Raw genomic sequence first — 17,229 nt, 5'->3', positions numbered from 1 at the left:
AATGTTATTCAGGTTCAGCATTTACATTTTAATATCCTGACCCAATTTGTAAGCTCTGTTTGTAAGGGGAATTCTCAAGACTGGTGCAGTTTCACTTTAAAGTAGTAACCCATAGCAACCAGTCAACAAGGGGTCTAAAGGTGGCCATATACGCTACAATCACAGTCTTTCCCACAACCATTGGCTGTAGAAAGGATCTTTTGTCCACTCTTCTAACATTAAGAGCTGAATTGTCAGATATGCAGGTAGAAACAAAGGAAATCTTTACCCCTGACGATTCAGAATTCAGTTACAATGTTCAGGCACCTTCAAAGGCACTGGATCAAAATTTTCAGTCCTGTCTGATCAACGAGCTGATATCCAAGGCTTTTACAGATATCTGTCCCCTACCATACATGCATTAATTATCGTACAAAACTGTGCATGTTTGACCACCTGAATAGGTTACATGCAGGACAGCATAGTAAAATGCAGAGTCAAATTCTGTTTGGATACTACCAAATACCTCTTTTTGATTTTCTCCATATCTACCAGTTATTCTATTTATCTCAATATTACCTTCAATTTTTAAGAAAGACCATAAAACTTCAATGTCTGACTGTTACCAAAACAGCAAATGTGCATGTTATACTCAAAGAAAGGATGGGGAGAATAGGTTGACTGAGATAACCCTAACCTTGATGCAGTGTTGTGTCTTTCTTCATTCCTTGAAAAGACAAAAAGTGACAGAGATATCATCAATTGATTATTAAATGTTTGAAGATCATTCAGGACATGGTGGGGTTAGTATAATCAAAGGTGAGGGATTAATTGCTCTGTGCAAATATGGCAGTTCTGTGAGAGGTGGTGCAGCCAATAGGGTAGTATGAAAAAGGGGTTCAAGCCTAATATTAAAGAAAAGGATCACTAACCATTCTTATAAATATTTAGAAAATATTGTGTCTTGTCAAAAAGAAAAATGAATGGGTAGCTATATAAATGATTTCCCTTCAATCAGCTCATCAGAGCAAGCCTCTTGTAGAACTAAGCAATATACAGGGATCTGGGATCTGCAAACCCATTTGATGAAAGCTCTTTCAGACACAGCCTGGCACAGACACACCATGGGCATAAGGCTAGGTACAACCCACTGACTAAGAAACTATTCTTAAAGGGCATGTCAACCCCAAAAATAATTTTTTGCATAATGAAAGAAAACATAATTCTAAGCAACTTTCCAATATGAAATAATTAAAATTTGTAGCGCTTTAAAAGCTATTTGTAAATGTAATTGCTATTAAAAGCAGCATTTGCTGAACTCCTGGTTGTTACATTTTAAACAATGTTGCAAAGGTCTTGCTTCTCCAGCAATACAGGTCTGTCAGGCTGCTGCCTTGTGTTACAATGTTTTAACAGTCTGAGCCAACAGGGCAGAGAATAGAAAAGGACAGGCAAACACTGCTTCTAATAGCAATTATAAATACAAATAACTCAAAAACCATTACAAACTTGTAATAAATGTATATTGCAAAGCTGCGTAGAATTTTGGTTTCTTTTATTAGGCAAAAAATTATATTTTGAGTTGCCTTGTCCTTTAAAGTGACACTATACACCCCTTTTCATCTTGAGCTCAATGAATAGGGCTTCTGCTAAACATACCTCTTGCCTGTTTTAAAAAACAAATATCTGTTTCAAATGAGGGGTGGGTGTGTCCTAACGGTCCCTGCCAAAAGCAAAGTAGGAGGGGAGTAGCCAATCACAGCCCTGCAGTCACAGTCCTGCAGTCACACAAGCAAAGACAGGTTTTAGTGCCCTTCAAAGGCAACCTATCTGCTGATAGGAGACATTTTCAATAAATCAGCCCAAAACACAACTATCTCAACAGTCCCCAGGCGTGCTAATTTCAAGAACATGGACACTATGGGAAATAGCCTCCCCATAATTCAGAACTCTGGATGATAGATTTCCGAATAAGGGATCCCATACATGTAGAAGTCACTCCAGACCTGTATAAAAGCACTAGGTCTGCAGCTTGTGCATTTATATGGTCATGAAACACCTCCGTTTTCATATGCTTATATATGCAGTGCAAATGATTCCCAAATCTGCTCTGTGAATTAGATCACACTGTTATAAAATGTACAGTATACACAGAATAGCGATTCATTTGTTACTCATGAAAATGGATGTATAGTTTGAAATGTACTACAACAGGATGCAGAAAGCACCATTTTCTTAAAACAAATGAAGTTGCAGATCACAGACTATAACTGCTGTGCAAATGGCAGTGTTAGTTACTGGTCTGCCTGCCCAATAGTGAAAGTGGTTATTAGCCTTCGAATTAGTGAGTGAGCAGGGCCAGCTTAATTATAAACCTAAGTAAATGTTAGCTTTTGTGTTTAGGTACAAAAGTGGAAGCTCTGAAATCAGAAAAGTAAAGAGCAAGCAATATTCAGAAATTAGTTATATTATCAGATAGCTGCATGCTATAGCGTCTTTACAGAATAGTTCAGGCATAGGCAATCTGTGGCATGTCAGCTAATGCAGAGCTACAATATCCAGCATCTTTATTATTCTGAAGGTGGAGTATATGTATGCTGTGCTAAGAGTTTTATGTGATCAGTAGTTCTGCAAATACTGGAATGACAGCTATTGCCTATGCCTGAGACAAGATAACCCACCCAGACATACCTTGTCATCTGCTGGATGCACTGGGCTCGGTAGTTCTCATAGTGTACATCACAAGTGACATCTTTCAGGTCATGCATGTGTGTCCGAATTAGCATGTTCCTTAGCTTCACAAAGTCACAATGTGCCTGATTCTCCACTGCAAAAAGTCAGAGAACATAGGCTGAGACCTTCCCTCTTGATGTTAAACAGATTACACGCACTTATAGTCAGGGCTGTGGAGTCGGTAGATAAATTCTCCGACTCCTCAGTTTCTGATACTTCCGACTCCGACTCCAACTCCACAACTCCAACTCCGACTCCACAACTCCGATTCCTCTGTTTTTAATATACTAATGTATTTTATACATCCAGGAAGGGGAAGGGGCACACAACTGAACTGATAATAAACTGATAGGCAATTTTATCTATACTCCTACTCCTAATGATTTCCATAGAATCCCATAGTCATGTTTAAAGTTTAAGCTAACATTACAGCTGAATTACAGCAGATTTTCAAATGTTTTAAAGCTTCAGTCTTAAAGGAACAGTAACACCAAAAAATAAAAGAGCTTTAAAGTAATAAAAATATAATGCACTGTTGCCCTGCACTGGTAAAACTGGTGTGTTTGCTACAGTAAAACTACTATAATTTATATAATAAGCTGCTGTGTAGCCACGGGGGCAGCCATTCAAGCTGGAAAAAAAGAGAAAAGGCACAGGTTACATAGCAGATAACAGAAAAGTTCTGTAGAATACAATAGAGTTTTATCTGTTATCTGCTATGTGCCTGTGCATTTTCTCCTTTGAACGGCTGCCCCCGGGCTACACAGCAGGGTATTTATATAAACTATAGTAGGGTTTCTGTAGCAAACACCCCAGCTGTACCAGTGCAGGAATGGCTGCCCCCGGGGCTACACAGTGGGGTATTTATATAAACTATAGTAGGGTTTCTGTAGCAAACACCCCAGCTGTACCAGTGCAGGAATGGCTGCCCCCGGGGCTACACAGTGGGGTATTTATATAAACTATAGTAGGGTTTCTGTAGCAAACACCCCAGCTGTACCAGTGCAGGAATGGCTGCCCCCTAGGCTACACAGCAGCTTATTTATATAAATTATAGTAGATTTTCTGAAGTAAACACACAGTGCAGGGCAGCAGCACATTATATTTTAGTTACTTTTATACACTTTCATTTTTTGGTGTTACTGTTCCTTTAAACTATTGACTATCCATTCCCTTCACGTATACAAGTATTTCTAGTCCTGCAATTTTTTTTTACTTAATTAGTTATCAGTGAGAGTTAGGCTAGGTTCCCAGTGGGCATTGTGTTCCCAGTAACAGAGGAACACGACGCAGTGGAGCTGCCGCACCGTAACTGTTCGTTACATCCCATTTAGTGAAGCATACAGTCAATGAAAAGCATGCTTCATGGTCGCTCAACGTGTTTGTTTATGCACTGCGTGCACTGGGCTTTATTCTTATTTATTCTTATAGCAGAGTAATTAATTATGACTGTTTGTGAATTGGGACATTTAAACTTGCTTTATTTTTTTTTTTTTATTCCCATTTAAATTTAGTAGGAGTCGGAGTCGGTTCATTTTTTGCCGACTCCGACTCCAGGTACCCAAAATTGCCTCCGACTCCCACTCCTTGACTCCGACTCCACAGCCCTGCTTATAGTCAATTAACATGATAACCAGTAGTAACCTTTTTATAGCTTCTCTGGCTCTCATCTGCCATACTTTTCATTAATTGTACAGCTCATTATAGATATTTATAGACCACAGATGGTCATACTGCGGCACGGGCCAATCTGTTGGTTGGTGAGATCCAACTTTAAAGTTACGCTAAGGTAATTAGGGAAGTTTATTTTGCTCCTCTGCACTTCTATGGACTTATAGCAGGGTGCCTGTTACACTAAACATTCTAGCGTGTTGCCATGGTCAAGAAAGCAAAGAAAACATTGGGTATATGTTGCCCTAAAGTGTGTGTAGCCAAACCGGCTGGTTCATTCAGTTATCAGGCCCCCAGTTCTAGAGATGGTTCTACTTTACTATCATTCAAACAAAAACTTTCATGCCATATGCGCCTAATGCTTATTTAGCACACAGTTTGACCTTCCCTGATGCACAAATAGAACTGTATGCTTATTTAATGAAATCCATTATCTGAATAAATCCTCATGTTTATACAGTTTTCTTCTGAAATAAGGTTTGCCTACCATCAGCTTCTAAAGAAACTTTAGACAAAAAGAAATAAGGCACTGAAACCAGTAAAACAAGCACAGTAAAGTACATACTATAGGCACCGCAGACACAGTGAAAGGGACTGAACATCTAAGCACTGTGTCAACAATAGAAGCAGCAATAAATATAACGTAGCAGCTGCAGTGCCATTGTTTAAAAGGTCCAAACATTCTCACAGTGCCTTAAGACAGGGTCACATAATGGGCTAGATTCAGTTTGATGAAAAAAACATCTCATAATCAATTTTCCCTATAAACATCTATTGCGTTTCATGAACCACAAGTTCTTGAAATGAGTTTCAATTTAAATTTGAGATAAATAAAAATATTGAACCATTTGTTAGCTTTAAACAAACATGATTATAAGAATTCACCTGAACAAAATCAAAACCCAAAAGATTTGGCCTTTGCATAAGGTGGTGAATTCCCTCCTGAATCCTCCATTTTGGTTTAGAATTATATGCACTGTAGCACTGTGCTTCTCTCTGCCACTCACCTTCAACAATGCCCCATGGGTACAGACGACCTCTCACCCTCTGGCCTTTGGCCTCTACAACAGTGTTGCTGCCAATGACTGCAAATGGTGCACTTTCCTGTAAAGGGCACAGAGGACAAAGTTCAGGCTACCGTAACACCAAAGCAAATGGGGAGAAACTGAGACAAGACAGAAAATCAGAAGAGATTTGGGTCAAAGAAAGAAAATGAGGAGTCAGGTCACATAGACAAAATAAAGAGTGGGGACTGAGCCAAATGTAGTAATCTCAGAACCTGGAAGGAACTATGAGAAATAAGTGAAAGTAGGAAAAAAGGAGAAACATGCATCATTGCAGTGTTTTACCTTCAACTCTCTATCTTGCTGTTTAAAGTCATCGTCCTCATCAGAGTCACATTCTGGGAACTGATAAACCTTGATGCCGAACTTCTCTATCTCCTCCCTAATCTGGAGATGGCCACCAGCAAATAGAAAGGAAGAAACAATGTATGTATGAGCCATTGAGCAATGTAAATATGTAGGCCCTCTGTTATAGTACAGTTATAAATACTCAAGCGTCCTTAGCTATTCTCTCAGGACTGTGTTAGTCAGCATCACCAAGCTGAGGGTCCCTAATACAAGTTATGAAAGACCATGAGGTAGACTTTATGAAGAGTCTGTGTGGGAATGAAAGATAAACAGGAGCCTAGTTCTTTTTGTTACAGTGTTTATACTGTTACTGTTTATAGTCTAAAAATCAAAGTCCCCCAACAACTGGCAATGTTTTGTGAGACTCACCCGGTCCTTGAGCTTGCGGATCTCGCCAGGAATCAGGCAGTCAGCCTTAGCAATCAGAGGAACAATGTTCACCTTCTCATGCAGAGCTTTCATGAAAGCCACATCCACTGGTCGTAGCCTAGCAGAAAATGCGACAAAGTGAGGAAGGGGTTGGACCACTGTGAGTTTTAGAGGGTTAGGGAAATGATTTTTGGGTTGCCACCTTTTCAGGAAAAAATACTGGTTTTCTCATATTTTTTTGTTTTTTTCCCTATTAATAACATTGGAAACAAACCACTATTTTACCAGCCCTGAAGAACAGGCAGACCTTCATGGTTTCTTTTCAGTGTGTGGAATTGGGTATGTCTATGTAAAAAATTATTTATATGTATTCTTGAAAGTTGAGGTATTGTCTATTCACCTCTTTTTACATAGACCTAACTGAATGAGCTCATGGGAATGTATATTGTCCTGTTGAATGGTATATTCTTTGTTTTCCTTATTCTTATTTACTTTATGTGAATACATTTTTGCATATTCTACCAGGCATAGGAACACTCTACTATTCAGTTTTCCTGTAGGGGAAAATCTATGATGTCACAGATTCATTGTATCTCTTTGTCACTACTAGGTCAAGTGCTATTTACAGATTGTCTGTCCCCAGTGATCTCATTTCATACCCATGCCCGATATAATTTCCATTACACAGGAAATTACTAAAATGTATTTTTAAAATATGACGTTATATGTTTAAAAAAACAATAACACCGGTAAGGAAAGTGTTTTATAGTAATAAAAATATAATGTTCTGTTGCCTCACACTGGTAAAAGTTGTTTGCTAGCTTCAGACACATTACTATATAAATAAGCCGCAGTGCAGCCATTCAGTCAGAAAAAGTAGAAAATGCACTGGTTACATGGCAGATTAGCTCTGTAATAGAATACACAGAGTTTAGATTCCTGTATAAGAGATAAATTAATTATATTCTACAGAGCTTGTAAGCTATTTGCAATTTACCCTGTGCCATTTAGCCCTATTTTAGCTTGAATAGCTGCCCCATGGTAACACAGCAGCTTTCTTACTGGAACTGTAGTAGTGTTTCTAAAGCAAACATACAGTACATTATATTTTACTCACTAATTCTTTGGCAGATGTATGAGCCATACTGAGATATAACTGTACAATATCTGTTACTATATAATTCCAGAAATACATGGGTACAGAGCTCTCCAATAGTTTGACACATCTGGCATGTAATGCACACAATTTTGTGGGAAACTCACCCATGTCCAAAAGGTGAGATGAAGTACAAGCAGCAGTGCACTCTGTTGTCCTGAATGTTCTTCCGATTCAGGCCACTCTCATCCCGAAAATACTGTTCAAACTGCTGGTCTATGTAGTCTGTTATAGGCTTCCAGCTGTGAGATAAATATGTTATTCCACACCACTTTGCTATTGTTCTAGCCAAAACAACAGTATTAATTGGAGTTCTTGGGACCAGGGTTGGATCACTACATGTCAAATCTGCTTAAAATCATTTAAACATTAAATAAACCTGATAGGATTGTTTTGCTACAAATATGGATTCACACAGTTAAGGATTCATGTTTTATTATTACAGAGAAAAAGGAAATCAGTTTTATAAATAGGAATTGCTTCCTTTAAATGGACTTCTGTGGGAGTTGACCTTCCCACAATTCGGAGCTATCCGGATAATGGATTTCCAGATAAGGGGCATTCTCCTTACCATTCATTGTTATTGACTGCATCCCCAAACCCAGGCGTGTCCACTATGGTTAATTTCAGCTTTACTCCCTTTTCCTCAATGTCCACTGTATGCTTAAGAATCTCCACCGTTTGGCTAATTCGCTCTATTATATGGCAAACAGAACAGCACATATTGATGCTCGATCAGCAACTTTTACATTGTGCATATAAATATATATAGATATAGATACAGTTTATAACACAGTAGCTTTAGCTTTGAATTAGAATTCAAAACAATAAATGAGATGGAAAAATAATTATATCAAGGTGCTATAGGCACATCAATACAAAGCAAATAATAAACAGTAGACAAGACCCCATTACATCATGCATGTGATGTCATATCCTCTTTGCCAAAAAGATGTATGGCCTACCTTCTGCATTGAGCAATTTCCTGTCCTTATAGAGATCTGTCAAAAATAGACTGTTCACCAAGGTAGACTTTCCTAGGCCGGACTCCCCTGGATTCACACAAAGAAGACTCAGATTAGTTATAAGTGGCATTTTGTATGAAATAACCATTTCGGAACCGCCATGACAAAACTTACCGGCTACCATGAGAGTAAAGTCAAATCCTTTCTTCACAGACTTCCTGTGAACTTGATTGGGCAAAGTGGCAAAGCCAACATACTGCTTCTCTTGGTCCTACAAGGAAAGTTACACAGTGACAAGCAAACTTATACACATACTAACTGCCAGTTTACAATCTCCTAGTTCTAGCACGAGAAAAGACAAATGCTTGTCTTTTTTCCTTCAGACTAAATTTTGCCTATTTTGAAGCACGACCTTTCATTCATTAGACTACTTGCTTTATGTACAACCACGAATGCAAAAATGGGGAAGCAACACTACCTCCAACAAAATAATATATACAGAAGCTGCAATCCCACAGACAGCAAAACAACACTCACCCTATGTAAAAGGTAAGAATTTCTTTGAGAACCTGAACAACTGAACTGTTGGTATTTACCAATAGATGGTTATGTGCTGTGATCAAGAACTTGTATGTTTGGCCATACCTGGAGACACAAGCTTTTGGACAGAGATTCTGATGCTCTTTAACAGGAAATGGAAGTCAATATGACTGAAAAGTCCAAACAGCATTTCAGCTAAATTCATAGCAGGTGATTTAAATATCAAATATGACTCCAAGTTATGCAAAGAGCTTCAGGCAAATTTATATGCCATAGCTTTTGGGGCTCGAGGAAATGGCCAATGGCCATGCCCAGAAGGGCAACCACAATCCAGAATGGCAAAGTTGCTGAAGAGTTGACAGCTTAGATTCCGGGGCTACACAACCCTTTTTTACCCGTAGGCCATATTCAAATGTAAAAAGAGCTTGGGAGCAAAACAAGCATGAAAAAGATTCATAGGGGTGCCAAATAAGGGCTGTGATTGGATATATGGTAGTCTATATGTGAACTGTCAGCCTACAAGATGCTCCATTTGGCAGTACACATGAAAGTATGACAGGTGTACCTTCAGTCCAATACTCTCACAGGAATGGAGGTCTGTCTGTCACGGTGCATGTCCTAGAGACTGCTATGGGAGTCTGTTGACTGTAGCTGATTTTAGTGATCAAAATGTGCCATATGCCATAACCTTTAGCATTCCCCTCCAGCAATCTTTGGCAAACTGCAGAGAACTGTGTTTGCCCTTTCATAATTATGCCCATATGCAAACAACATAAAAAGTCAAGGATTGCCAAAAAAATTGAGGCGGCCACTAGCATATGGTAGGGAACATAGTTATATTGTGGCCATTATTTCTGGCCATTTCATCTAGTCCTTCATTATACTTAAGAGGAGGTGTGTAAGAAGGCACCATAGAGCCTCCTATACAAAAGAACACAGTCTGTCTGGAACAGGCAGAGGCCATTGATGTGGGACATTACCCCTATACATCGCATCTAACTGTTAGCTGACACTGCATGTATAATAGATAGTACCAGTGCATGCAGGATGAAAAGGCTTGTGGACACTCAGAAGCTAAGATGTTGTTTTCTTAATAACAGAGATGTATTAAGTCTATGAGGAGCAAGCAGCAGGATTCCCATTCTAGTGCTCTATATTTACCACACCATGGAGCAAGCTTCTCTGAAACACCTATTATACCCATGGTTGCATGAGCACATAAGATATGAAGCGGTTTGTCCAATAGGTCTCAGTTCCCTGCACCTAAATGAGCAATTTGAACCTATCCAGGCAACATAGCGCTACGTACTAATCTGTGTAAAAGCATTGTGCTGCCATTGCTCAGGCTGTGAAAGCTGGAATGACACATGCATTTGGGAACCATGGTCAATGGGACGGGCCCGTAAGAGCTAACATATATTCCCAGGGACAGTAATATGCTACAGTTTTCCAGCTTACGTCTGCCTATAGAGAGCAAGCTGCAGCACATCCTATGTTACTGGGAGACCTTGCAGCTGATCCTTACTTACTTATTCACCCTGCATTCTCTATGTCATGGTTTTTAACCAAGTGCACATTGTTATTTTAGTTATACACCAAACCACTGCACTAGCACTCCCATCTGTCACTTCCTTCCCACTCTCCCTCAGCTCCATTCTCCACGAAAGAAAAAAAACGACTTCCTCTCTCTCTCTCTCTCTCTCTCCCCGTGTGGGTTATTCATTAAACCCAATCAGAGCTGATTCTGAGCACTGAGCTCCAAGTCCTCTACTTTTGAAGTCAATGGGAGTTTCCTTTTGGCTGGCACTGCACAATGCTGATTAACCCTTTCAGTGCTGCAAGGCACAGTGCATCATTACATTGGTTTGTATAGGGATATCTATGTCTTTGTAAATGTCCAGAGGCATCCTATCAGTCCGTCCTTGTCCATTCCATAACCCCTGTTTATTACCTTTAGCTTCAATGGGTAGGTTCTCTGTGTGAACGTAGTGGGAGACAATAATCTCTCGGCCAGGAGTTCCTGAATGATAATGGCATCCATACCCACGAACAACAGCACAGCACCAGTCACCCCTTAGACACACACACCCTGGAGTCCCCTCCCACCGCTGACCACATCCATGTGTGTGTGTGCAAGCGACTGCCCTCACAAGCCACTACCCTGGAATTTCCTGTAGCTCCCATTGGAAAGAACATGAAGTTTAGGAACTCTGGAAGGGCATGTGGGAGAGGGAGAACAGGATGAGAACCATGAAAATTTTCCCAGCCGAATCTGTTGGCAGTGCAGTCTGAAGGGGAAGGCTGCATGTAGCTGTGCTGGGCTCTCTCTCTCTCTCTACTGGAACCATTTAAAGGCTTAATATGTACTTTGGACAAAAGCTCTAAACAATGTGAAATCCTGCCATCTGCAAAACAGGCTGCTTTCAGTCCAATTTGTCTCACTTTACAGTGTGGGGAGGAGCGTTCTTCCGTCTCTAACATTTCCTATACTATAACTCCCAGTATCCTCCAACAGCCAGTGCCATTAATTTCTCTGAAGTAATGGGTAAAAAAACTGCAATTTAGTAAAGAGGCCCTATTACCTCTAAGACAACATAGCTATTAGTAAATCACTTGAAGGAGAATTAACAGTAATGGCATTACAATTAGTCCTCAGTCACCCAATTAGCCGATTAACACTCAAAATTGCCCCCAATATATTTTTATGGAAACTGTTTTTAAGAAATAATCGCCTGTAGCCTGTGACACTACCAACATTGTCCTGTGTGCCATGCACAAACAGGGTTGCCAGCTTTTCTGGACAAAAGTACCCAGCCTACCTATATTTTTATCTTTCTTCCCTATTAACATGGGTATTAAGTATATTTTTTAGCAGCCAATCCATTAAAATAGCAGCCAGGTGGCAAGCCTACCCAAACATTTCAAAATCAACAATACATGGCTACCTGGCTATACACTTGATGGCAACTATGAGCTATTAAGCTTCTGGATGTTGTACCTCATTAGGAGCTGAAGAAAAGCCATCAAGTATCACTGCTTAGATCAGTCATGTAAAATATACTCCCACAACCAACAGGCTGTAGTTCTATAACTTTAGGAAGGCTGCAGGTTGCCCAGGTCTGCGTCTGTGGAAGCACTGCTTGTACCTCATGCAGGGGCTACTATTTCTATCAGCTCATTGCCATTTTATGGACTACATAGAAAAGCAACTGGATGGCCCATCTTGAGTTCCTCTACAGAGAGTGACACTGGAGGTATGGCCTGAGATTTAGTAAAGATGATTTGGCCTTGGGTTCTGCTGTCTCAGCTGAAGGATTAGTCAGGAATGTAGCAACTGCTCTGTGTGCATGAGTGCACACCAACGCGCACATCCTGCGCACACACACATACACACAGGGCCTGATTCACTAAAGTTTATTGCACGCTTTTTTGCGGTAAAAAAGACGTGACAATTAGCGCGCGATTCATAACAGCATTACCGCATGCGATAAGTCGCATTTTCGCATGCGGTATTTCTCGCGCTAGTTTTACCGCATACGTTCATTTCCGTGCTGAAAAGAATATGATCGCATGATTCACTATAACTTTTGCGCGCTAAATATTGCATTCGGCTATGCGAAAATTAACACCTACTACAGGCAGGCGAAAAATTATACAAAAGTACAGTAAATGATTTTTTGCAATAAAATATGGACTTACAGTGTTATTTATTCAAGTATGTGTTTCCCCTAGAGTGACGCAGCCGCCAGTTTGCAGGGAAATGGTCATTTTTAATACAGTAATTTTCTGCAAGTATTGGCGTGTATGGCTAACATGGCATGCGTTCATTTGCGCGACTATTTATATTTGGCTACAAGTGATGAAATGTTTCGCCAGGCATGGATTCGCAGCGAATTTTTGGACGTGCGTTGAATTTTTTTGCAGCGGATTTTTTCATGCGTTTCGCAAAACAATCCGCCAATGGCGAAACGCCTGAAAAAATTTCCCACGCAAAAATTCACCGCACATACAAAAATTTATACAAGCGTCAAAAAATAATAGTCACAGCAACAATTTTTTTGCCCGCACAACATTTTTGCCGTTTCGTGGATCTTTCGAAAGATTTGCTAATTTTTCACTAAAGATAACCAGAACACATTTGCTCATCACTAGTGGCTACTATTTATAAGCATCTACTATTTATATGATACCATTTATATGCTACCATTTATATGTGGCTAATATTTATATACACCATTTATATGCGGCGACAATTTTTAAACACTATTTCTAAGCTACCATTCATATGCGGTGACTATTCGCGGGCGTAATTTAGCACATGTTCCGGCAAATACCGCATTGAAATAGTCTTCGCGAGTTAAATAACACATGCAATATCGCGCGTAAAAAAGCGCGAGTATGCTTATAGTGAATCGTGCGAAAAATCGCCAAAATTAAGACGCGGTAAAAATTTTAATGCACGCTATAAATAGCCCACGTTAAATCGCACTTTAGTGAATCAGGCCCACAATCTCTTATTAAATACCACCTTACCTCTGGAACTCTATCCCTGAATCCCTCCGTAGGGAACACTCACTAACTCTCTTTAAGAAAAAACTCAGCTGTTACCTTCTGGAGCACTAAGACATTATTTTGCCCAGTCCTGCGCTTAAGGGCAAATGCCCATACCTGATGCACTCTTACCTTCCAGTTTGTGCCTGTATGTTACCCAACCACTCAGATTGTAAGCTCTACGGGGCAGGGACCTCCTTCCTACTGTGTCTCATTCCACATGGCACTTATATATATATATATATATATATACATATATGTATTTATTGTATTTATTTATTATATCACTCATCCTCCCTGTGTGTAATTTTGTATTCTGTAAGACTGTACAGCGCTGCGTACCCTTGTGGCGCTTTATAAATAAAGTTATACATACATACATACACTTTCTCCTTAAAAGCTATACTATCCTATAAAAATTCCGCTCCTTTTGGCCTTCATAAACTAGTCTTCTCTTCACTGTATTGCACAATGTACACATAGGGTGCCCCATGGGGGTGCTGTGGCAAAGACAGGCAGGGCTACATCCCTCCAGAGCCAATAAATGCAAGCAGAATAACCACAGTGATGTCACTCTTTCATATGTGCTATATCATTTCATGTGAGCAACAGCAATAGTTAATGACTTTAAAGTGGATCTGTCACCCTAAGAAATAATTCCAATTTCTTTTCTATTGTGTTTGTTATGCAAAATTAACTTAGCATACTATATAAATGATATAGATCTTGTTTCCTTCAGTCTTGGAAATATACAATCAGAGCCAGCAGGCAGCTGCCATTTTGTGGGCACTGTTATTAAGGCAAGCTTTGTATCACCCCAAAATCTTGTGTATGTGCCAGTATGGGGGACCTGATGCCCAGGCCCATGCACTGGCTACACAATTAGATAGAGAGAATGTGAGTGCTGAATAGAAAGTTTAAGTACTTGTCTGCCCCGCCTCTATGCCTAAGGCATAGAGGCGGGGCAGGCAGTATATGATTGACAGCTGGGATTTTTAAATTAATTTAAAATGGGATTGAATGTGTTAATATAAAAATGAATTTTGGTTTCATGTTTAATTTGAAAAGGACTTTTATTATACAGATTTTTATGTCTAGGTGACAGGTCCACTTTAAGAGGGGCATGGATGAGTTCTTGAACAAGCATAGTATCCAAGACTATTGTGATACTAATATCTACTGTTAGTATTGATGTTTGTATATATAGTTTATGTATGTGAATGTATAGATAGGTAAGTATAGGTTGTGTATAGGCTGGGGTTTACTTGGAAGTGTTGAACTTGATGGACTCAACAAGTTTGTTGCAGTATTTTAGATATGCACCAGAGGGCAGTATCAGCCTATAAACTGAACCAACAGTAATTCTCACTACATGCACATGTATGTATATATGTATGTTACACAAAATGTTTTTAGTAGCATGTATTACGGTCAATAAAAACAAATATAAGAACATGTAGAAACTCCAGGACAGTACCCAGGTTTAAACTTCTGTTCATATTTCATTCTAAAATACCAATGTGGTTACATTGTGGTTTAATTATAATTTATACAACAGAGAAGCTGACACCAGTAGTACTCAGTTACTTTGTTCTACTCTTGCTGGTACAGTCCATATATACATCACATTTTAAACCAGCCACCTGTAAATAGACAATACCAAATGGCAGAGCATAACTGTCCAGTGCAAATCTAAATCCCTAATATAAATGGGGGCTTGAAGTCTGCAAACCACTGCCTCACAGTACATATTTTAACACTTATACGTTCAGCTCATATTATCTGTGTAGTGGAGTGCATTTGGAGTTACTTTCTATTAGGGTTAGGGCTGTGCATGTTACACATAAAAATGTTGTGCTCCTCGTCCATCATAGTGATCTTTCCGTGCACAAGCAGTGAATTCACCACAAACAGAAAAAGAAGAAAGAAAAAGCAGCAGATAATATTAAAGAGATGCTTATAGGAAAAAGTTTAACTATTAGGAGGGGGTTGACAGCCATAGCTTGGGCACACTGTGCAGTGAAGAGGGAAAGGTTTTATGCAGGTTTGTACTGATGCAGTTTATAGAAGAGCACTACTATCCAGGTGGGAGTGGGAGGCAAGCACAGACAAGTGGTATGTATTGCCAAGAGGAAGAGGTTCATATGGGTCCATACACTGCCCAGAGGTAAAGCAGCAGAAGGAGGGGGTCTTCTTACCATTGGTAGGGTCTGGGGCCGACCCTCATGGGAGCCCACTGTATAACCACTTCTCAAACCATCATATACTGCTGTCTGCAAGAGATCAAAAGGACATAGGCTTCAAGGGCTCTGTGATAAAAGAAAATCTCTTGGCACCCTGGTAACAGCCGCTGACTCCATCTGCCACTGCAGCATAACTAAGGGGTGCAACAGGTACAGAGCAGTACTCCCACTGCTTTCTGTGACATACACCAATGGATTACCCAATCAGCAATGCATTGTGAGAGCAAAAAGATTGCATTTAGCCACAGGCAGCGTGTATTTTATTTTCAGCTTAGATACCAATATATGTGAGCACCCTGAACCCCTGAGCTTCTCTTTTGCAAAGCATTCCTCTATTTGTATAAATCATTTGCATAATAATAGATGTTTCTTAAAAACAACAGGCACAAAATATATCTGACACTCTTAGAATGTAGAACCTGGTTATGTGTTGCCCCTCTAAATAGCCACCCATTATTCTGTTGCAGTTCTCCCTTAAAAAAGACATACTGTCCCCTTTTTCCTGGAATAATATAGTTCACACAGTAAATCCAACATCAATTCCTGTGCAGCTCTTTATACTGAACCAACTTACTTCCTTGTACCACTTGGCCACAATGGCAGAACCCACAAACCATATCCCAGCGGGGCACTGGGCTATAGATTGTATCATCTTTGTACAACAGTATTGTATTCACAAGCACAGTGGTTGAAGGAGGGGGTAAAGCAACAGATGCCACCCTTTACTAAAAGCACACCCTGGAGGGAATACTGACAAGTTATGTTGGGCAGACAGCCAGAAAACACTTGTACACAACTCAGAAGGAATGTTGCATGCTAGTGACAATGCCCATGTCACGATGTGGGAGAATTTAACTAGTGACTTAATGTAGGTCAGACCAAAAACTGTCAAGCATATTATCATAAAAGGATACTGACCCTTTGTAGACTGCTACAATGCCATCCCAATACCTGATATCCTGAGGATGGCAAGATATTTTTCCTACTGCAAGTCATCCCATATTGTTGCTGGAACATCAGAAAAACTTAGGAGAATTTTCAACAAACATCGCAATCCTGTGTTTTTCAAACCCAGTAAAACTCTGAGACAAAAGCTGGTGCATCCTAAAGACCCTACACACAAGCACATGAAAAGTAATGTGGTCTATGCTGTCCAGTGTAGTGAAGAGTGCTCTGACTTATACATTGGGGAGACAAAACAACCTCTCTAAGAGAATGGCCCAACATAGGCGGGCGAGCTCCTCAGGACAAGACTCCGCAGTCTATCTACACCTCAAAGAAAAAGGTCACTCTTTTGAGAACAGTAATGTGCATATTTTGGACTGAGAGGACAGATGGTTTGAAAGAGGTGTGAAAGAGGCCATTTATGCCAGCCTGGAAAAACCATCCCTGAACAGAGGAGGGGGCCTGCGACACCGCTTGTCATCAACATACAATGTCGCTTTGACATCCTTACCCCGGCGGTTTCACAACAGTTCACACTTCCAGTCATGTACTTTGAAGGATTAACACCTTCATCAATGAGAATCATGGTACCATTGTGATTAGATCATACCTTCTTCCACCTGTCAGTTTCAGCTAACACCTAAACACCTAACTGAATAAGTTCA

General features: G+C 40.0%; 1 protein-coding gene across 7 annotated transcripts in view; it reads right to left on the bottom strand.

Annotated features, from left to right (window-relative positions):
• septin5 (septin 5) overlaps positions 1 to 17,229 on the bottom strand; it is a 41,696-nt gene that overhangs the window by 9,586 nt on the left and 14,881 nt on the right. For 2 of the 7 annotated variants that reach the window (XM_012966353.3, XM_018094327.2), the window contains 10 exons: positions 15,575 to 15,649; positions 8,460 to 8,556; positions 8,286 to 8,372; positions 7,892 to 8,015; positions 7,428 to 7,562; positions 6,165 to 6,282; positions 5,733 to 5,834; positions 5,391 to 5,487; positions 2,671 to 2,806; positions 677 to 706 (listed from right to left, as the gene is read on the bottom strand). In XM_012966353.3, coding sequence (XP_012821807.1) covers positions 677 to 706; positions 2,671 to 2,806; positions 5,391 to 5,487; positions 5,733 to 5,834; positions 6,165 to 6,282; positions 7,428 to 7,562; positions 7,892 to 8,015; positions 8,286 to 8,372; positions 8,460 to 8,556; positions 15,575 to 15,649 — 1,001 coding nt within the window. Of the gene's footprint in view, positions 1 to 676; positions 707 to 2,670; positions 2,807 to 5,390; positions 5,488 to 5,732; positions 5,835 to 6,164; positions 6,283 to 7,427; positions 7,563 to 7,891; positions 8,016 to 8,285; positions 8,373 to 8,459; positions 8,557 to 10,776; positions 12,200 to 15,574; positions 15,650 to 17,229 lie in introns of those variants that run through there. The other 5 variants (XM_012966457.3, XM_012966503.3, XM_012966408.3 and 2 more) reach the window with 5 other exon arrangements.

Source organism: Xenopus tropicalis, chromosome 1, assembly GCF_000004195.4.
Source record: "Xenopus tropicalis strain Nigerian chromosome 1, UCB_Xtro_10.0, whole genome shotgun sequence".
Taxonomy (NCBI): Eukaryota; Metazoa; Chordata; class Amphibia; order Anura; family Pipidae; genus Xenopus; species Xenopus tropicalis.
This window is presented reverse-complemented; position numbering and strand designations above follow the sequence as displayed.